At 37.8% G+C, this 17503-nt stretch overlaps 1 protein-coding gene across 3 annotated transcripts in view; it reads left to right on the top strand.

Moving 5' to 3' along the window:
- The window catches only part of NLK (nemo like kinase), a 62331-nt gene that overhangs the window by 36695 nt on the left and 8133 nt on the right, over positions 1–17503 (top strand). For all 3 annotated transcript variants that reach the window (XM_075771743.1, XM_010309425.2, XM_075771744.1), the window contains 4 exons: positions 6619–6725; positions 8531–8616; positions 9550–9759; positions 14417–14518. In XM_075771743.1, coding sequence (XP_075627858.1) covers positions 6619–6725; positions 8531–8616; positions 9550–9759; positions 14417–14518 — 505 coding nt within the window. The remainder of the gene's footprint in view (positions 1–6618; positions 6726–8530; positions 8617–9549; positions 9760–14416; positions 14519–17503) is intronic.

The raw sequence follows: 17503 nt of genomic DNA, 5'->3' as shown, positions 1-17503 counted from the left end.
CTGTGAAATAGAACTACAAAAACTTTGAGCCTGTGTCTGAACAGTTTTATTTAAAGAAGTGAACCTCTACTATCAAGAACTCTTAGTTAAATGTTAACGTTGGAGGTGAAATGGTGCAGGATTGAGCACGACGCTTTGAATACGTAAGAGCCAGCAAATGCAGGGCATTGTGGTATTTACCAACAGATACTGCTGCTACTAATGGTGATTCCCCCAAAATATGCTACTATATCCAGAAATTAACTTCCTCTCAGTTGTTAGTACCCTAAAATACTTTCTGGTGTTTTCAGTCACATGCTTTGAAACCATGACTTTTCAGAGATGTTTCAGCAGACTACTTGGGCTGTGGCTTTCCTTGTTCAGCCTCTATCTTGATCAAGAGAACAGATTTCGCGCATATATATGTGCTGTTTAACGTGTCACTGATGCAACGGTACACACTGTCTATGGGTTACTGTGTTATAAAATTGAATTTTAGTACCTAACCTGACATGAGAATGTCATGTTTTGGTTTGGTTTGTTTTTTTTTCCTTTTGCAAACTTTGTTTGGCTTATCTTCTATTTTTGGGGTTGGGAATTTCTGCATTCTTAAATACTGAAAAGTCAGCCATTGAGCTGGGTAGGCTCTTGCTGACCCTAGTTGGAAGAGAAATTCTGTGACTCAAAGCAGGTTGGTTTAGTACTTACTCTAGTTTTTAAATTGCTAGAAATTACTCTATCACAATGTGTTAAGTACACATTTTCATGGTACAGAAAGTATCTAGAAATATGGTGAGATTTAGGAAAAAAAAAATATTTTGAATAGGGCTAATTCTGTTGTCTGCAGAGACTTTACTAGCTACAGACCAGGAATCATAATAAAGATCTTCTGCCTAGATTAATCCCACTGTCTGTTCTCTTCTTTATGCTATTTTAAGAATTTAACATGCTAAGATCCAATTTTTTTGATGTTTTTAGCTAATAAGAAATGAACTTATAATTTATCACTGAATGAGATTATTTGTTTATATTTTATTTTTTATGTATGTAGCAAAAAAGCTCTTCACCAGACTCCTGCCCACAACATTTTTAAGATTATTTGCAGAGTTTTATGAACTGTTCAGATATTTTTACAACATGCTGTTAGTAACAAAATATCCTTTGTAGACTTTAGTAAAAGTGATATTTTAGAGAGCACATAATCAAATATCCTAACACATTGACATTTCCATTATCTCATTAGCATTTCCGTGCAGGGATCTTCCATACAGCCGAGGTCAGCTAATAGACTGTGAGTTTTCTGTGGAAAACCCCAAAAGCAAACACTGAAAATTAAACTCAGTGCTGAATTGTTGAAAGCAAGCACTTGAATCATAGAGTGCTCAATTATGTGTTATCTTTATACTGCTGCTCCTTTTACAGCTTTGGTCGCGGTCTTTCAAGTTTATAATTCACAACCAAATTGTATAAATAAAAACTTCCTCCCAAAACCAAAATTGTTACCAAAATCTCCTTGTAAATCAGGCAGGGCATAATGAAATGTCTGTTATAAGCTTATGTGAGATACCTGCCAATTACTTTTCATCTGAAAATGTATGCATATACATTCAGGAGCATATATAAAGTGTTCTGATGGAGGATTTGGGTTTATGTTCTAAAATTATATAGTTTTTATACAATTGTAATTGGGACCCGAGAGCTTTTCCTGTTACCTGGATGCATAGTGATAGTCAGGCTTAAAACCAAATCAATGCCTTTCTGCATCAGGTGTTCTGTTATCTTACAAGTAGCTTTACTATGTTGGGGTCAGTCTTCAGTGGAGCCACTTGAGTTGGAGTGCACCAGCTTACCTTTATGATTAGACTTCTGAAGATTGTTTTTTGATTACTGATGGGTCTTAGCTGCTTTTTTTGTATGACCCCCTTTACCAGGCAATTAATGGGTGGAAAATTGTCATTCTTTATTTTTAGATAAACTGAACTTTGTGAAATATGGTTTGATCTATTTGTAATACCTTGAACTGATTGGTGAACAGAGTAGGTGTATGTTAACCAAAGTACAGCATGATTTACTGATTCATAAACAACTTTTAGGACTTTCTTGTATGAATGTTAGGTAAAGCTCTTAAATTTTGCTTTGATATTTCTTTCATGTGCACAGCATATACGTAGTCTTCAAAAACTGGATTTTGGTTATTTGCACTAGTTCGATGCCCTCATTTTATAACAAGTCATATGAGTTATAAATCAGATCTAGGTTAAGGATTACTCCTTCCGTGTAATTGTACAATGAAGAATATTTAAATGGGATAAGCTTATTTTTATGAGCTTAGCTACTGCCAAGTTTTGAATATAAAACCAGAAATGTTAGTTTCCTTCATGGTTAACTGATTTTAAGTCATTCTGACTAGTATTTTATAGGGCTGTCTTTTTTTTTTTTTTTTTTTTCAATTTATTTGAATTTCTTGGCTCTTAATATTGGTAATAGAAGACTATTTGCTTTGTGTAGTCTTCTTTCTTTTGAAATAATTGCAGTAAGTGCACTTATGACCCTTAAATTCATTAGAAGAATGAATAGGTGTTTCAATTTGTATGCACATTTTTAATTGCATGTGCTTCTGTTATTGTAGTATAAGGAGAACTTATTTCAGAATCGTTTTAAAAAGATCAGGCAACTATATTTCATATTTGGGGGGTGTAGTTGTAAAAACTTCTCCAAAAATCTTCTGCTATTGCTTGTCTGTGTGCTTTGACACATGCCATAGATTGGCATTTCTAAATTGCATAATTAGAGGTGACTTGATGGTAAATTTGCTTAATAATTTTACCTATAACAGAAAAGTAAGCAAATTTTAAACACAAGATATAATTAAGACAGGCATTCGATTAATTACATTTTTTTTTTTTTAATAATTGTTCCACTATTTTTACATGGACTGGGTCTTCATTGTTCATGTTTTGGGTGTTGATACAACATGAGGATGTTCTAGAAACATTTCTTCTAGGAAGCTAGAAAGTTTGCAGAGAGTTAGAAGAGAGCAGAGGTGGCATCACAAACTAAGCTTGATATGATCCTAATGTAAAACCAAGTCTAACTAAAGTATACTAAATAGGAGAAAACCTCTTGTCCCCATTTTATAGAAAATCCTGAAATACATAAGAAAGAGTTTTGTTTTGTTTTGTTTTAAAAAAAGCATGTTTCTTGCAGTGTCATGCAGATAAGACACCTCCACTCCGCTGTTAGCATTCAACAAGTCCTGCCCCAGAACTTGTTCACAGAATGCTGGCCTCTTCCCAGAAAACTAGTTTATAGAATTGCTTTCTGAGGTATGCAGAGACCTCATAAAGAAGGATCCAAGTCATTCGGAGGACACCACATCACAGACTGTACTTTATTCCTTTTCAAAATTTGCCTGTCACTTTGTAAAATTTACCAACTCAGCGAGTCTTCCAGTCAACAGAGTAAATGAAGTTCTTTTGTGCCATGCGTTTGCCTTGATAATTGTTCTGAAGCAAATTGGTACATTTGTAGTTCTAATTTTATACAGCTACTTAACTAATTACTGCTGTCAGTAGCAATTTTTCTCTGGTAGTAATGTTCAGCTTAGCTGCATATCAGAGCTCCAGTGACCACCTCATAGCGAGCATATTTTATCATTCAACTTAAGAAAACCTCAGGAACCTGTTTAAATAGTTGATTGAAATCCCATAGGGAGTTTGTAGTTTGTTTTTGCTAAACATTTATAGTACTGGCCAGAGTAAAGTCATTGACCCACTTGGGTACCAGCTGTTTAAGAAGCTGCCACATTTGTAAAAGGCAGAAACATGAAGCAAGTGCTGCTTTTGCTCTTGTTTAGAGACCCTCATTAAATTATCTAGAGACAATAATCAGATAGCTGCTGCTCAAGTTAATGGCACCTCTGAGCCCCTGTCAAGAGAGCTTTATTTAATGCGCAACAGACCTGGAGTGGTGCAGGTGCCATTTCAGGCCCTCATTTAATTTAAGCTGCTTTAGTTGGCATGGCAACTAGTTGAGACATCTGGGAGACATTATGCTTGGGATTGAGATTTAGGAGGATTTGTGGCGTAGCAAAACAAAAATCTTATCATAATAAAATGCAGAGTAATGCTTTTGGATTTTTTTTTTTAATATTTTACATTAAAAATGAAATGTAAAGATTTGTTGTAGCCATAAGGTAAAAACCAAATTTCAGTGGGCTGGTATAAATATTTAAGAGGGCCTTTGCAAAAGGAAAAGACAAATTAGAGGATTAGAAATTATGGTGCTGCAGGGTTGGGTTTTTCTTTATGATTTCTTTATGAATGCAATTTTAATTTGGTGGGGGGTTTTGGTCAAAAATTTGGCAATATTTCATTTATAAAATTAATTCTTGTGTGGTGTGCTGATGGCAGATGAACAATTTGGCAGATAGGGATTTGGCTGGATAGGGTTTGCAGAGCAACAGATGGAAGGAGAACATTGACTGGGTAGAGATGAAAGAGAACGTAAGTTTTCTCTAGATTGTTATAAGTGCAACTTGACCTCTGCCAATTAATTGATGGCAATGGTAAGAACAAGTAGAAGTTTCTGCTGAAGCTGACTTGCTTACTGTGTTACTGAGATAAATATCTTGACTGAAGTCAGGGTTTGCTGTTATGTAGCAGACTTGATACGTAGCAGACCTGGCTATAAAGAGCGTTGAACCAATTGCCAGGCTCCTGCAGGATAATGGTGAGGTTTAACAACAAACCAAACCCCTCAACGCTGACCTAGTTAGTTAGCTTTGCTTTCAGAGGAAGGGCCAGGATGGCACACTCATAAAAATACCACTGCGAGGTCAATGAGTTCATGAAGTTACCGGAGCTTGTGCACGGCGGATACAGAGGACAAGTGGGACCGAAGCGTGTGACTGGCTCACGTACAGCAAACCCATCTCTTCCTGCTGAGCAGACGCAGAGCCGTACGTGCTCCCACGCCCAGGGAGTGCCCAGGCGGAGGAGGGATGCCGAGCTGTTGCCGATTCCAACAGATGGGCGGTTTGTGTTTTTGGAAGGCTGAGAGCTGACTACTGCTTCACCTTGAACCTGGTACACCAAGGGAGACACTAAATTGAGGCCCAGGAGATGCAGTTTTATTTCCATCTCTCTCCTTGATCTTTTGCACGACCTTGGCAGTGTGCACCACCTCTCTGCCGCATTTTTGTCTGTTTTGAACTTTGCAGGGCTTGGTGTGACTTGTGATGCTTAACACTTAACACAGGGCTGTCGGTGAGACCACCGATACTCTGCTGTAAAGTAGAAGTTCAGTTAACATGTGGCTACCGGGGTTTACTTTCTTCAGCCACAGACGTAATAATATCTGAGATCTTTGTTTCAAATATTACTGCTAAAGGTAGCTTTTAAAGCAGTAATGTTTCTTAATTATCAAGCTTACTTGTTGTAAAAGTTGAAAATTCTCAGTATTGCAAGTTAAATCCTTCTTGGAAGTTGGGGTGCTGTGGGTTTGCCTTAAACTGTTCTGGCCCACAGCTCCAAACCAAAGCTCTGTTTACGAGGGGTGTTTGTGAATGAAGCGGAGCGCAGCAGAGGCAGCTTCTCTGCAGCTCGCTATGCTCTGCATCGCTGGCCGCAGTGGAAGCTGTCTGTCGCTAACTGCCCTGTGCAACTTGTAGGCAGCCTGTGTCTGTAGTGTCCTGAGTGTTTATCATCATGATTTCTGCATGTGTTTTATTCCTGGAAGCTATTCAGGAAATGGACACCTTGATACTGCTTTTGTGCGTTAAGATATGCTGCTATGTCTTCCATATTTCTCCATTTTTGAAACATTTAGTGGTTTTAGTGCTTCCTGAACAAACACAATACCCTTCTTAATGCACACCTTACCTTAGTATAAGCCACAGCATATACAAGTCTTTGGATCTTCAAGTATTTGTATAAACTACCAGTGACATGACAATTGCTGTGTTCTGCATGTCTATGAGCACGTGGTGTCTGTTTGGTTTTTTACTTTTTCCTCTAGGTAGAAGTTTGTTTTCTTTTTTTTTCTTTTTCTTCTCCTATAACTCAGAAGAGGTTTTATGACTGGGATTTGTATGCATGTGTGTATATGATGCTTGAGAAGGCAAAATACTGGGTACTGGATAGATTTAGGGAAGCGTATGTATTTATAAAAGTCTGTATTACTGATCGTGTAGCAACCTGCAAGGTACTTTTGATAACAGACTTTCACAGGCTTCCACTTGCCACTTTGTCTGGTTAAACCACATTGATGTACGTCCACTATGAAGATGCTACTTTAGTTGTTTGTAATTTATGGCTTACCGATCTTAAGGAAAAATTTAAAGGTTTCAATTATATTAAAATTTTACTTTGTTTTCTGAGCCATAATTTGACGTTGGAGTAATTTTGTAACAACTACCTTAATGCAAACACTACTTTATTGAGTAATCTGTTTTCTTTCACAACCTGTTTTTTATTTTCATTCTTGTAAGAGTCTGGAGACTTGACCTCTGAAGAAGCTTTATTCTGTTTTACTCGATGGCTCTGACCTGTAAGAGCTCAAATTCCTAGGAGTTAGAGTAAATGTTTCAAGAGATTATGTGCTGGACTTTCTGCTTTTGCCTTAACTAATAAATTGAAGATATGTTGTCACTGAATTGATGCAGAGTGACCTCCATAAGATTATCGTCTCTCCTCAGCCACTCAGCTCGGATCATGTCAAAGTTTTTCTTTACCAGATTTTAAGAGGTAATTTTTCTTCTTTTAAATTTAATGAAAATTATGTAGTAGTAGTAGTTCATTTTTTTTTTCTCTGTTTCTTAATGTTTACTCTCAAGACATCCTTATCTTGGATAAGTTTCCCATGGAAACTTGTTTTTTTATGTCCTATTCCAAATGAATTGCAAGCGTAATTATCCTAGTTATAAGAAAATGGCAGCCCTGCTGCCTTCCATCGTAGTCACAGGTGAAGATGGCAAGCCTTACGCTTCAGCTGCAAAGACTCTTTCAATGGCCCATGTGAGTCTTCAGGTGGGTGGGTGTGTTTTAACAGTCCTCCAATGCTTTTTGAATCAAGGTACAGAAAGGACTCCTAGACTGAGCCAAATTGATAAATATATGTAAGTATATCCACTGAAGGCATTCTGGAGAACAGCCTAGTTAAAATTGTTACGGAACAGTCCACTAAAGTTTGATTTTTTAGTTTAAAAAATTTACCATAATAGTAATTATAAACTTGATTTTTATTTTTTTTAGTCCATTTGGAAACTTTTATCCAAGAACATCTGATCAGTGTTAGTCCAGTTGCTTTTCCATTGGCTTTGTTTGAGTACTTTCACTGGAATAAGAGGAAAGTAAACAATCAATTTTATCTAGTAGTAAATAAGTAGTAGATCGTATTCATAAAGCAGAGCAAAGAAATATAAATGATATCCAGAATTAGTATGGGCTATTCCAGGTACCTGTTGTGCTAGAGAAAATATTTGCAGTCCTAAAGGAGAAAAGGCGTTTGTCCTCTGTGGTTACTGAGTTTATGGTGACTGGGGGAACACTCAAAACTCTTAATTTCTCTCCAAACGGCAATGCACAACTGTCGGTTAAAGTTTGTCCAAGAGTTACTTGAATTCTCATTCCATTTGGCCAGGCCTTTGACCTGAGAGCTCAGTGTTCCCCACTTTAATGCTATTATTTATTTTTGCTCTCTCTGACCCTACTTGAATTGTGGCCATTTTTCCATTTGTCCATGCTTTGTAGTTCCTGTGCATAAACAACTTCTCTCTGGTATATTTTCTTCCACTGTACTTTTTAGTGAGGTGCTTTCTGCATTACTTTCATTTTCTTGAAAGATCAGAATTATAGCTTCAGGGACTGAGAAAGCACACAGGAAGCACAGGTCGTCTTTCTTTCTAACTGCCTAAATGTTAGAAACATCCCAATGGCTGTGCTCAGACGCCCCAAGTTCATTAGCTCTAGCTTTGAATTTTTGCAGAAAGTTAAGAAAAGGGCCTAGGCTTTACTGTAATTTGGGCTTGTATTCTCTTAGCCTTGTTTTACATTGTCTGCTGCTGGCTTATGAGGTTTTAGTTAGGAAAAAACTGATAAAAAAAAATGCAAATTAGCTTGGGTTTAATCTGAGTTTATTTCTGAAGTGCAGCTGTTACCTAGGAAATTGTTAAGTCACATTTTAGTGCTGCAGAAGTTAAAATTGTTACAGGGAAACAGAGCAGTAAAAGCTATTTGTCAGTATTTCAGGGCTGCGATTTGCAGAGTATCCATGTCATAACCAGGGATGTCATGTTTTGGTTTCTAAAAAAAAGAAAGACTGCTTAAATTACTTGCTCTGTCTAGTTTATGTATTCCAAAAGTTTTATCCTTTCATTGAGTGACTGAATGTATACTAGAGATGGGAAGTTAGAATTGTATAAAAAATGAGCCGATGGCAAAGTCTTTGCTGATCAGGAGTTGCAAGACCTTCCAGGAAAATGTTGTCAGCCTTAAACTTCTTTTACAATGGAAAAAAAAGGTATTTATTTTAATTTCATTTAATATTTCAGGTCTGAAATATCTACATTCTGCTGGCATTTTACATCGAGACATTAAACCAGGGAACCTACTTGTGAACAGCAACTGTGTTCTTAAGGTGCTACTTAAATTTATTGAAAATGTACATATGTATATGCTGTTCATGATAAATCAGTTGTTATTTTTTTGAACAAAAAACGTTTAATATGAACACTTTTCCTGAAAGTCATTTTAAAAGAAAAAAAAATCCCACAGATCCTTTAAAAGTGATAAACAAACCAAACATCTTCCTTTCCCCTTTTCTCCCTACCTCTCCCCAAATCTATGAAAGCAAGATAGACACAATCCTTTTGTTTGACTCGCGTGGGATCTCGTGTGCCCTGGGCAGCTGAGAAGGGCAGGCGGTTTCCTCAGGTATTGAATGTTGGTGCCAAAGTAAAGGCACACATACAGAATGCCCAAGGCTCTTCCATTAACAACTTAGGCATATGAAGTGTTGGAGGGCTTAGGCGTGTTGTATAGCTGTGCCAAATATAAAAGACTTAAGTTTTGTTCACACTGATTTGCTAAACATTCTAACTGTGAAAATTCTGGTCTGTTTTCTTAACCCCTCTGGTTCAAGAAATTTTTTGATAGTTTTTGAAGCCAAAGTGAGTAGAAAGCTAAATCTTTCTGTACCATTTTGAGGCATATCATGAACAAATGCAGTCTGCTTTGGGATGAAATACTCTGTACCCAAAGACTGGCAATATGTATCTTTTTTTTCTTTAGTGCAAAGGTTTTTTGATCTTTTAGATTATAAATATTGTAATGCCAACTAAAAATGTACTGTGATTTCAAATAAAATCGTAGAAAGCTTAAACGGATACGGAATAAAGTAGCATGATTTGTTCCTATTCCCCTTTCCCTTTGCTTATGCAGTTACAGCAGATGATCTGATTTATTTAAATGCTAGTTTGGAATTTCCTGCTTCGTTACCAGAAGGTTACCTATTTGATATGCATTAAGTGTTTTGGTTATTTTAATTTTTTTATTTACCTTCTCAATTTAGATTTGTGATTTTGGATTGGCCAGGGTGGAAGAATTAGATGAATCTCGTCACATGACTCAGGAAGTTGTCACTCAGTATTATCGAGCTCCAGAAATCCTGATGGGCAGCCGTCACTACAGCAATGCTATTGACATCTGGTCTGTAGGCTGTATCTTTGCAGAATTACTTGGGCGAAGAATATTGTTTCAGGCACAGAGTCCCATACAGCAGGTATAATTAAATTTCCCTTTAAAACATTTTATACTGCATAATTGCATGGAATCAGTTCTACTGATGCATTTTGAACCTCAAGCTTGCTTTTGTTTTGCTTGGTTTACACACAGTAAAAACCAAGCTACTTCGAAACGCTGAAATGGTAGCTAGCTTCCAGGCAGTATTAAAAGTAGTGGTTATTAACATTAGCTTTTGAAATGTGTATTTTTTTGTAACCCTCTGTAATCTGCTGCAGTACCAAAGCCTGCCGTAGCATTTTACTGAGATAACGTAAAGGTGATATAACTGGCATCAAGCTTTTTGTAACAACTATCGTGAGAAAGTACTAAGTTTTCTGTCAGTACATAACTGGAGATACAGTATTGGCACTTGAACTGTTTAAATTGCCAATTAGTAGTATTGCTCAGACTGCTTCATTTTAGTAATGGTCAAATGTGTAAGAAGGTATTGAATATTTTTTTTATGTTGTATAGCTGTGGCTAGGTATAAAAACATGAGATGCACCAGAATACTTCATCACCATTCCAACAGTAAGGAAACTAATCTAGTATACATGTGTCTCTAATAATCTTGAAGTGCTATTTTTACAGTAGATAGAAAATAGTGTCTGCAGCAAGATATTAGAGATGGATGCATTTATACTTCTATCTAAGAGAAGGAACAAGATGTGCTGACATAAAAATATTTATCTTTAATGTTACTAGTATTCATCTGTAGATTAGAAACTACATAGCACTAAAATTGTGAGATTATGTATATTGATTGACAGGAAGTAAAAACACATTCCAAACTTTTGTGAAAGGTGACATTCCAAACTCCTTACTTCCCTTGTATGTTTTCACACATAGCGTTTTCAGGGGGTTGAGAGATATTCACGTTAGCATGCTGGTTTCAACGTTTGTATATTTAAAATGTTATGTATATATTTTTTCAATGCTGTGTCCTGTCTAGTGGTACCTGTCACATCCCAAGGAGGGACTTGCTAGTCACACGAGACAGCACTGATACCTCGTGTGAGCACAAGAAGCAGGCCTCCTCCCCAAACACACCTCTCTTACACTTGTGAAGAGACTGCAGGAGGGAGACGCAGTCGTGTCATCAGAGCTGCTGGTTAATGACGGCTGTTCTCTTGCAGTCTCAAAAATATTTAAGATGTCCTAGTTTTCCAATCTTTGATCCTTTGCTATGCTGAAGCTAAACATATATGTGATTTTAATAGCCTTGGCTATCCTTCTTGAAATTTAAAGTGCAAAGACATTCATCAGATAACTCCAGAATAGCATTATGGGGTGGGTTTATTGGGTGGTGTTCACTTTATTTGATTGAAAAGTGGTATAAAGCTACGTAAGAGTTCCTAGATCTTCTGTGATCCCTGTGCAGTAGAATGGTTTAAGAAGTAATCGCCATATATATTTCATGTTCTGAGAAATTCAATACCATTCAAATGTGGATGGAGTCTATAGAAGTGCCTCGGGCCAGTCAGTGTTCTGCTCTTTCCTTATACCTGTGCCATGCCCCTTAGTGTAGACTTTAGACGAAGAATGGTTATCCCGTACGGCCCGTGGAGTTGGCCAGGCCAGCAAAAACTCTGATGTCAGGAGAGCCATCATCAGGCTAAAGTTTTTCTGGCAGAAAAAATCAGGGAAGAGATCATTATCAAACAAACTGCACTGCAATTTTTTTAACTCAAATCTGTCATGAAGAAAGTGACAAAGCTTTACATTATAAACCAGACTGGAACTGGTGATTTTACTATTTTAAACTTTGGATAGTATCATGTTGAAAGTGATGACTATATCTAAGTTGCTTCCGCAAGTTACAATAGCTAACTTTTGATAAGGATTTTGTGGGATTTCTTAGAAAAGTAAGAAATGAGATAATCTATACTGACACTTAGATAATCAGAAACCCTTTCAAATATAGTTATTTCCTAACACCTCCCATTTTTGCTTTTTACTGATACTATTTAGAATAGTTAGCATTTTTGTACAATACAACCTTTCTCTTTTTGTTTAAAAATGCATTTTTAAAGTTGCAAATACAAGTTATTTTTAGCTATATGTCCAGAAACATCTAATACATCTAATTTTATCTTTCAGTGCATCGGTGGTGCAGGAAGGGTGATCTCTCACTTTCTGACTATCTGTGGGAGCAAGTGCCTTTCTCTGCTTGCTTGAAAGACTAGTCTGCACACTGTTTTGTAAAAGACAGGTTATAGAGTGCTAAGTTTTAACCACCTTCCTAGGTTGGCCAGCTCCTCTGGTCTGATTTGCTAATTATTATTTAATCATCCTTAAAGATAACGAGTCACATGCCTGAGACAGTAAGCAGAATCTGTTCGGGAGGATCAGAGTGTCAGGAAGAAAGGAGAATCGGGCAGATGCTGCCAGCCCAGTGTAGCCATTTCCCATCAGCTGTAGCCCGTACATGAAGTTGCATTTCTGGCACGTCGTGCAGCCAGCCTTTGACATGTCAGCACACAGGTACGCAGAGAGGAGAGGCTTGCTGCTTCAGCAGTACACCGGGGTATGCCTGCTGCTGGACGCCGCTTCTGTATGTCTGACTTGGTTACCTGAGCAGTTAGTGCATGCCAGCAGGAGGGGATCTGCAGAGCGAGGGGTAGTCGGTGCTGGGGACCTGACACCCCCTTTTTCCACAATTCAGAGCAGAGACATGCTTTGGAGTGGACCTGGTCTGCTTGCACAGCCTGGGTGCCCACTGGCAGATGAAGTGCTTGAGATGTTCTCATGCAATGCATCCTCCAGTTAGTCCTCTCTGAAAGGAGCTCAGTGCCTCGGCTCCGCTCAGTGTGAACCAGGGCACAGGCAGTGGCAGCAGCCGAGAAGTCAGCTTTGAAAGTGCACTTCTGACCTAAAATAATAATAATGTCATGGTGTAGTTTCTATATACCCGAAACACTTGAAAATCATGCAACTGAGGTCAGTTGAATTCAAAATTAATGCTTTGTAATATTTTTTCTATTTTTACACTAAAATTTCAAGATATATTTCATAATACTTTAGAAAAACGTGGTTGATGACTGATGACATGCATCTAGATAAATGAAATCAGACCTCTTAAAAACACTCTTCTGTGAGTGTATTGGAAATATATGGGCTAAGACAAGAGAATTTATATCTTGTGAGCTGTTAAACATAAACTTTCAGGAGATCATTATGAAAATTGTTTTCAGTGCTTGTAACCATTAGAATAAAGTGTGTGTATTTATATCCATATCTATATATATAGATATAAACATATATTAACATATCATTGCTGTGTGCTTCAGGAGTAGTTGGCTGAAAAATACAGGTGTTTAATGCAGTCTACATTCACTAATACGCTGGTATAATTTATTATATTACTTCTTATATTTTGTAAATATGTTGATCTGTTATAATACCATCTCCATGTGTCTATTTCTCAGTTATGTATTTCCCACATCTTAAAACCTCAAGGTTTAGGATTTTATTTTCCTGCCTAGTGTTCCATCTCCTTACAAACGTAGGTCCTTTGGTGTCACCCCTCTATGAAGTTAGGCTGGCCCTGGCCGCGCACTGCCGCGGCAGACGGGAGGACACATGCTCAGTACAGGTTGTGAGGTTGCACGTACCTCGAGGTGCTGGGCAGACCCGTGCTTCCGCTGGAGAGTGGGCAAGGACGGAGGGAGCACACCAGTGAAGAGTTACACAGTGCGGTGTGTAAGCAGCAGTCGCACCGACAGCCAGTGGGTGATTCTCACGCTTGCCAGGCTGGGGTAATGATGATAACGGGCTTATTCTCGGAGGAGAGCTCTGCAGTTGCTCATTAGCACAAGTCACAAGGGAACTCTTGGAACCAGGATGCTGTCTCACCACTGATGGTGGTTGAGAATTGATTTTGCTTGACTTCTACAGGGGTTTTTTTGTTTTATTCACTATAGGACTATGTTTACACACTTTTATAGAAATAAGGTGAAAGCTCGTCTGTTGCTTTCCAAAAAGAAAAAGGTGAATGACATGTCATTTCATTTGAAGTTGAGACCAATGTTAACTACAGCATCATCTTTGCTCTTTTTTTAGGCAGCTTTTTGTTTTCCACTCCTTTTCTTTCCTCTGGTGCCAGACAGATTTTTTTTTTTAAAAAACTTATTTTCCTCATATATTGGAATTTTTTATATAGTATCTTCATACTGTAGTTCTGAGGTTTTTTCCATTTTCTATAGTTTTATTCCTGTGGATGGCAAAATATATTGTGTAAAGTAGAACTGGCCTGATTTTTTGGGGCTTGTTTTGTGTGATATATTGGTATGCAATACTGACATTCAATTAAGAATATTTGGGTTTTGGAATGAGTAACACTTCATTAACAGTACTTAACAATTTTCTTAATGATGTAAAATTGAGTTCTAAATTGCAATAAAATATTTTACTAAACCAGTAAACAGAAAACGCTCCCAAACTTGAAAATCAGCTTTTTCAGTGAAATTACAACTGTTTGTATTTACTATCTATTAACTGTATAGGTTAATATTGTAATTTACTATCTCTAAAATAGTGGTTTTGAAGTGATTCGTACCTTAAATGTAATCTATTTTGGCTTAAGAGTCTGCTATCGTAGTGAAATGTATTAACATGTGTCTAAGACCTCCAATGTGTATGTTCTATACCTGCAGCTGGATTTGATCACAGACCTGTTGGGAACACCGTCGCTGGAAGCAATGAGGACGGCTTGTGAAGGCGCCAAGGCACACATACTCAGGGGTCCTCATAAACAGGTAGAGCTGGAGGTTGCTGGCCTCTTTGTACGCTTGGGCAAGACAGTCTGTCAGTCAGCACCATAAATTAGGATTTCCTCTATGCAGGATACTACTGCTGCATCATCGCGGTGTTTCGTGTCTTGATGAAATTCTCGTGGCGTGTACTTGGTTTGGATATTTAATCGCAGAGTTGTCTCTGCCTGTAGGCTGGGTGAAGTTTACCACAGGTGGCTGGGGGGTTGAAGAAGCATAGGTTAATGGTGCAGTTATTCAAACTACTGTTGAGTCAAGGTGGCTTTTCACTAGTAAACTGTATTTCTGGCTTCTGTCCTGTATCTATTGTTTGACTTGATGATACAGGTGAAAGGAAGTCTCCTTTTTTGAAGTGACAGTGTTTTGATAGCTATTTTGAATGGAGATGTTACATTTCAGCGATAATATTGGCAAGAGACATAAATTAAAACTGAGAGTATAGTTCAGAAAGCCCAGACAGGATCAAGAGTGTTAGAAATGGAAACTACCCGTTACCCAGATCTGTAAACAGAATCGTCCAGCTGCTCATCACCAAAGGGTCCCCTCACACATCATGCACTGACCCGAGCCGTTGGTGAAAGATACTCAAAACTGAGATACAACATTCAACATAGCTGAAGTAAAAGTTAATTAAAAAAAAACCCTAACAAACCAGAGAAAAAAGGCAGGATGATGTCATTATGCTGACTGGACAATAAAAAGGGCAAATGAAATGTACTGTTAATAGATACAAAGAAATGCTTATGCAGGAATCCATAGTGCAGTAATAAAGCAATATGTCTATCCAATATGGTCATTTTTATGATTGTTAGATAGCAAAAATTAACAAAATTAAATCCAGTAGTTAAGTTTGCATCTTTATTTTCTGCATGTTGAAGTAATTTCTCAAATGTCTACTCACCACAATAGTAGTTACCATAGAAATGAGCGTTGAATATATATTCTGCTATATTATTAACATGTGGGAGTTCTGCCTCCTTGGCACTTTTGATTCACTACATCAAGTTGTCTCTATTCCATTTTATGACAGGTGCTTTTTCTTTTAACATTTATAATAGGAGGATTTCCTTAAGACTTTCTCTAACACTTTTAAAACAAATCAAGTCTATTTTTTTTGCTGTCACATGGTAGAAGAGTTGTAACTTTTAAGCATGTAGTCCTGCACTTTCAAGGTTTGAGATGTTTTAAAATAAGTTTTATAGTGATTTGAAGCTTGGAGAAATACATCCACTGTAATTTGTATATAAAAATATGTAACAGTATACAAATACATCCAGATACCTTATAGAATACATTGGTTTAAACTCTGATAATTTGATAATCATTTGACATTTCCAAAGCGTGGTAGTTGTGCTCTTGGTAGTAGAAAGCAAGAAGTCTGGAATGTATTTGTTAGCCTTGTTCAGTTTGTTAAACCAGGATGTTTTATCAAGACTTGAAGTGGGTACAAGAGTATCTTCTGATTCTCTAATCCCAGTGCTAAGGCTGTTCTACAAGCCCTGAAACTGTGTGTCTCGACCCATTCAATGATGAGAATACTGAAAAGCAAGTGAGGTGAAACGGTATACAAAGTTTCCAATGCAGATTTAATGTCCTATAGCTGCTATGTCATAGGCAATAAACCATAAGCAGTTAGTTCTGTGTCTCGTGAGGAAAACAGCAGTCACAGAGTGCCACAGCAGCTGGACACTCTCTGGAGTCGGTGTGCTCATTTGCAACTTGGAGTTAGGGGGTTATGGTGCATCTAGTTGGTTTCTTTAATGACATTTCTCTGTCTTCAAGCACACTTGGTGTTTGAATGCAAATTCATGGCTTTTCGTCTTTTAAGATGGAGATTTTGCTGGTTATAAATAGCTAAATGTTACCAGTTTCTTAATTAGATTAATAGGGAGAGAAAACCAAGTTAGCAACTGGTGATTACTTTGTGGCACAAACTATTTTTAATCGGTGTAGGTGAGCACAGTAGGAGTTAAAGGGTAAAGCATTTTGCTGCTTTATGTAAAAATAGATTAATGCATGAAGTTTCTGATTAGAAAACCCCCACCGCACTGTGTGCTGGCATAATGAAAATTTACATACTACGTAGACCTCTTTGTCAGTTTTGTATTTAAAAATTTTACTTCAAACTAAATTTAAGTGAATCGATCAAGTTGCTTAACTGGCAGCCCTAGGAAGAGCATCTCCTCCCACGGTCACCGCGTACCGTACGCTGGGGATTGGACTTCACTGTGCTGTAAAATGTGTTGGAGTTCCTTCCTTCCTCCCCTCCCTCAGTTAGGGAAGAGGGAGATCCAGTACGATGCACGTTACTTGCTAAAAGACCTGACCATTGATTCCGTGATAATCAAATCTTGCAGCAATTCAGTTTTTACCAATTTCTTCTGCCCTTGCTAGTACTCTTGTCAGACTGGTTCTGATGTCTAGCAGTGGACTTGATTGCAGTCTGCCGGGGAAATGCTGTCCTCAAAAGCTGCATGTTAGCAGATGCTCTTGGAATGGCAGACAAGCTGCAGGCAAGGGGCGTAAGTGTAGCAAAAAAAGTGCATCCTTGGATACAACAGGCAAAAAAATAAAATCATGCGTTTTCTGCCCCAGTATATGGATGAAACCCACTTGATCACAGTGCTTGGATGACAGTGCTTTTTTGTGCCGGTGGTGCTTATTAATTAGAAAAACCATATGAAGTGACCAAATATTATAGCTTTATATTCTGTAGACTGCACTTAGAAACTAAGGCTGCGAAGTGCTTAGTGCTGCATTTGGTAGTTCAGGGTTGACGTAGAGTGATGGCACTGTGGAGAGGTAGTTTGTAGATGTACTGGCAAATTTACAGCAACTAAGTAACTTATATGCGGTTGCTTTGCTAAACAGGTAGAAGCAACAGATGCCTGCCAAATACTAGCATTGCATACCCGTTAACAGTCTGTGTAGAGTTCATGCAGTTCTGGAAATCCTGTGGATCCATGCAAA

This window comes from Balearica regulorum, chromosome 19, assembly GCF_011004875.1.
Source record: "Balearica regulorum gibbericeps isolate bBalReg1 chromosome 19, bBalReg1.pri, whole genome shotgun sequence".
NCBI classification, from domain to species: Eukaryota; Metazoa; Chordata; class Aves; order Gruiformes; family Gruidae; genus Balearica; species Balearica regulorum.
The sequence above is the reverse complement of the archived record's forward strand: the minus strand, read 5'-3'. Positions and strand labels throughout refer to the sequence as shown.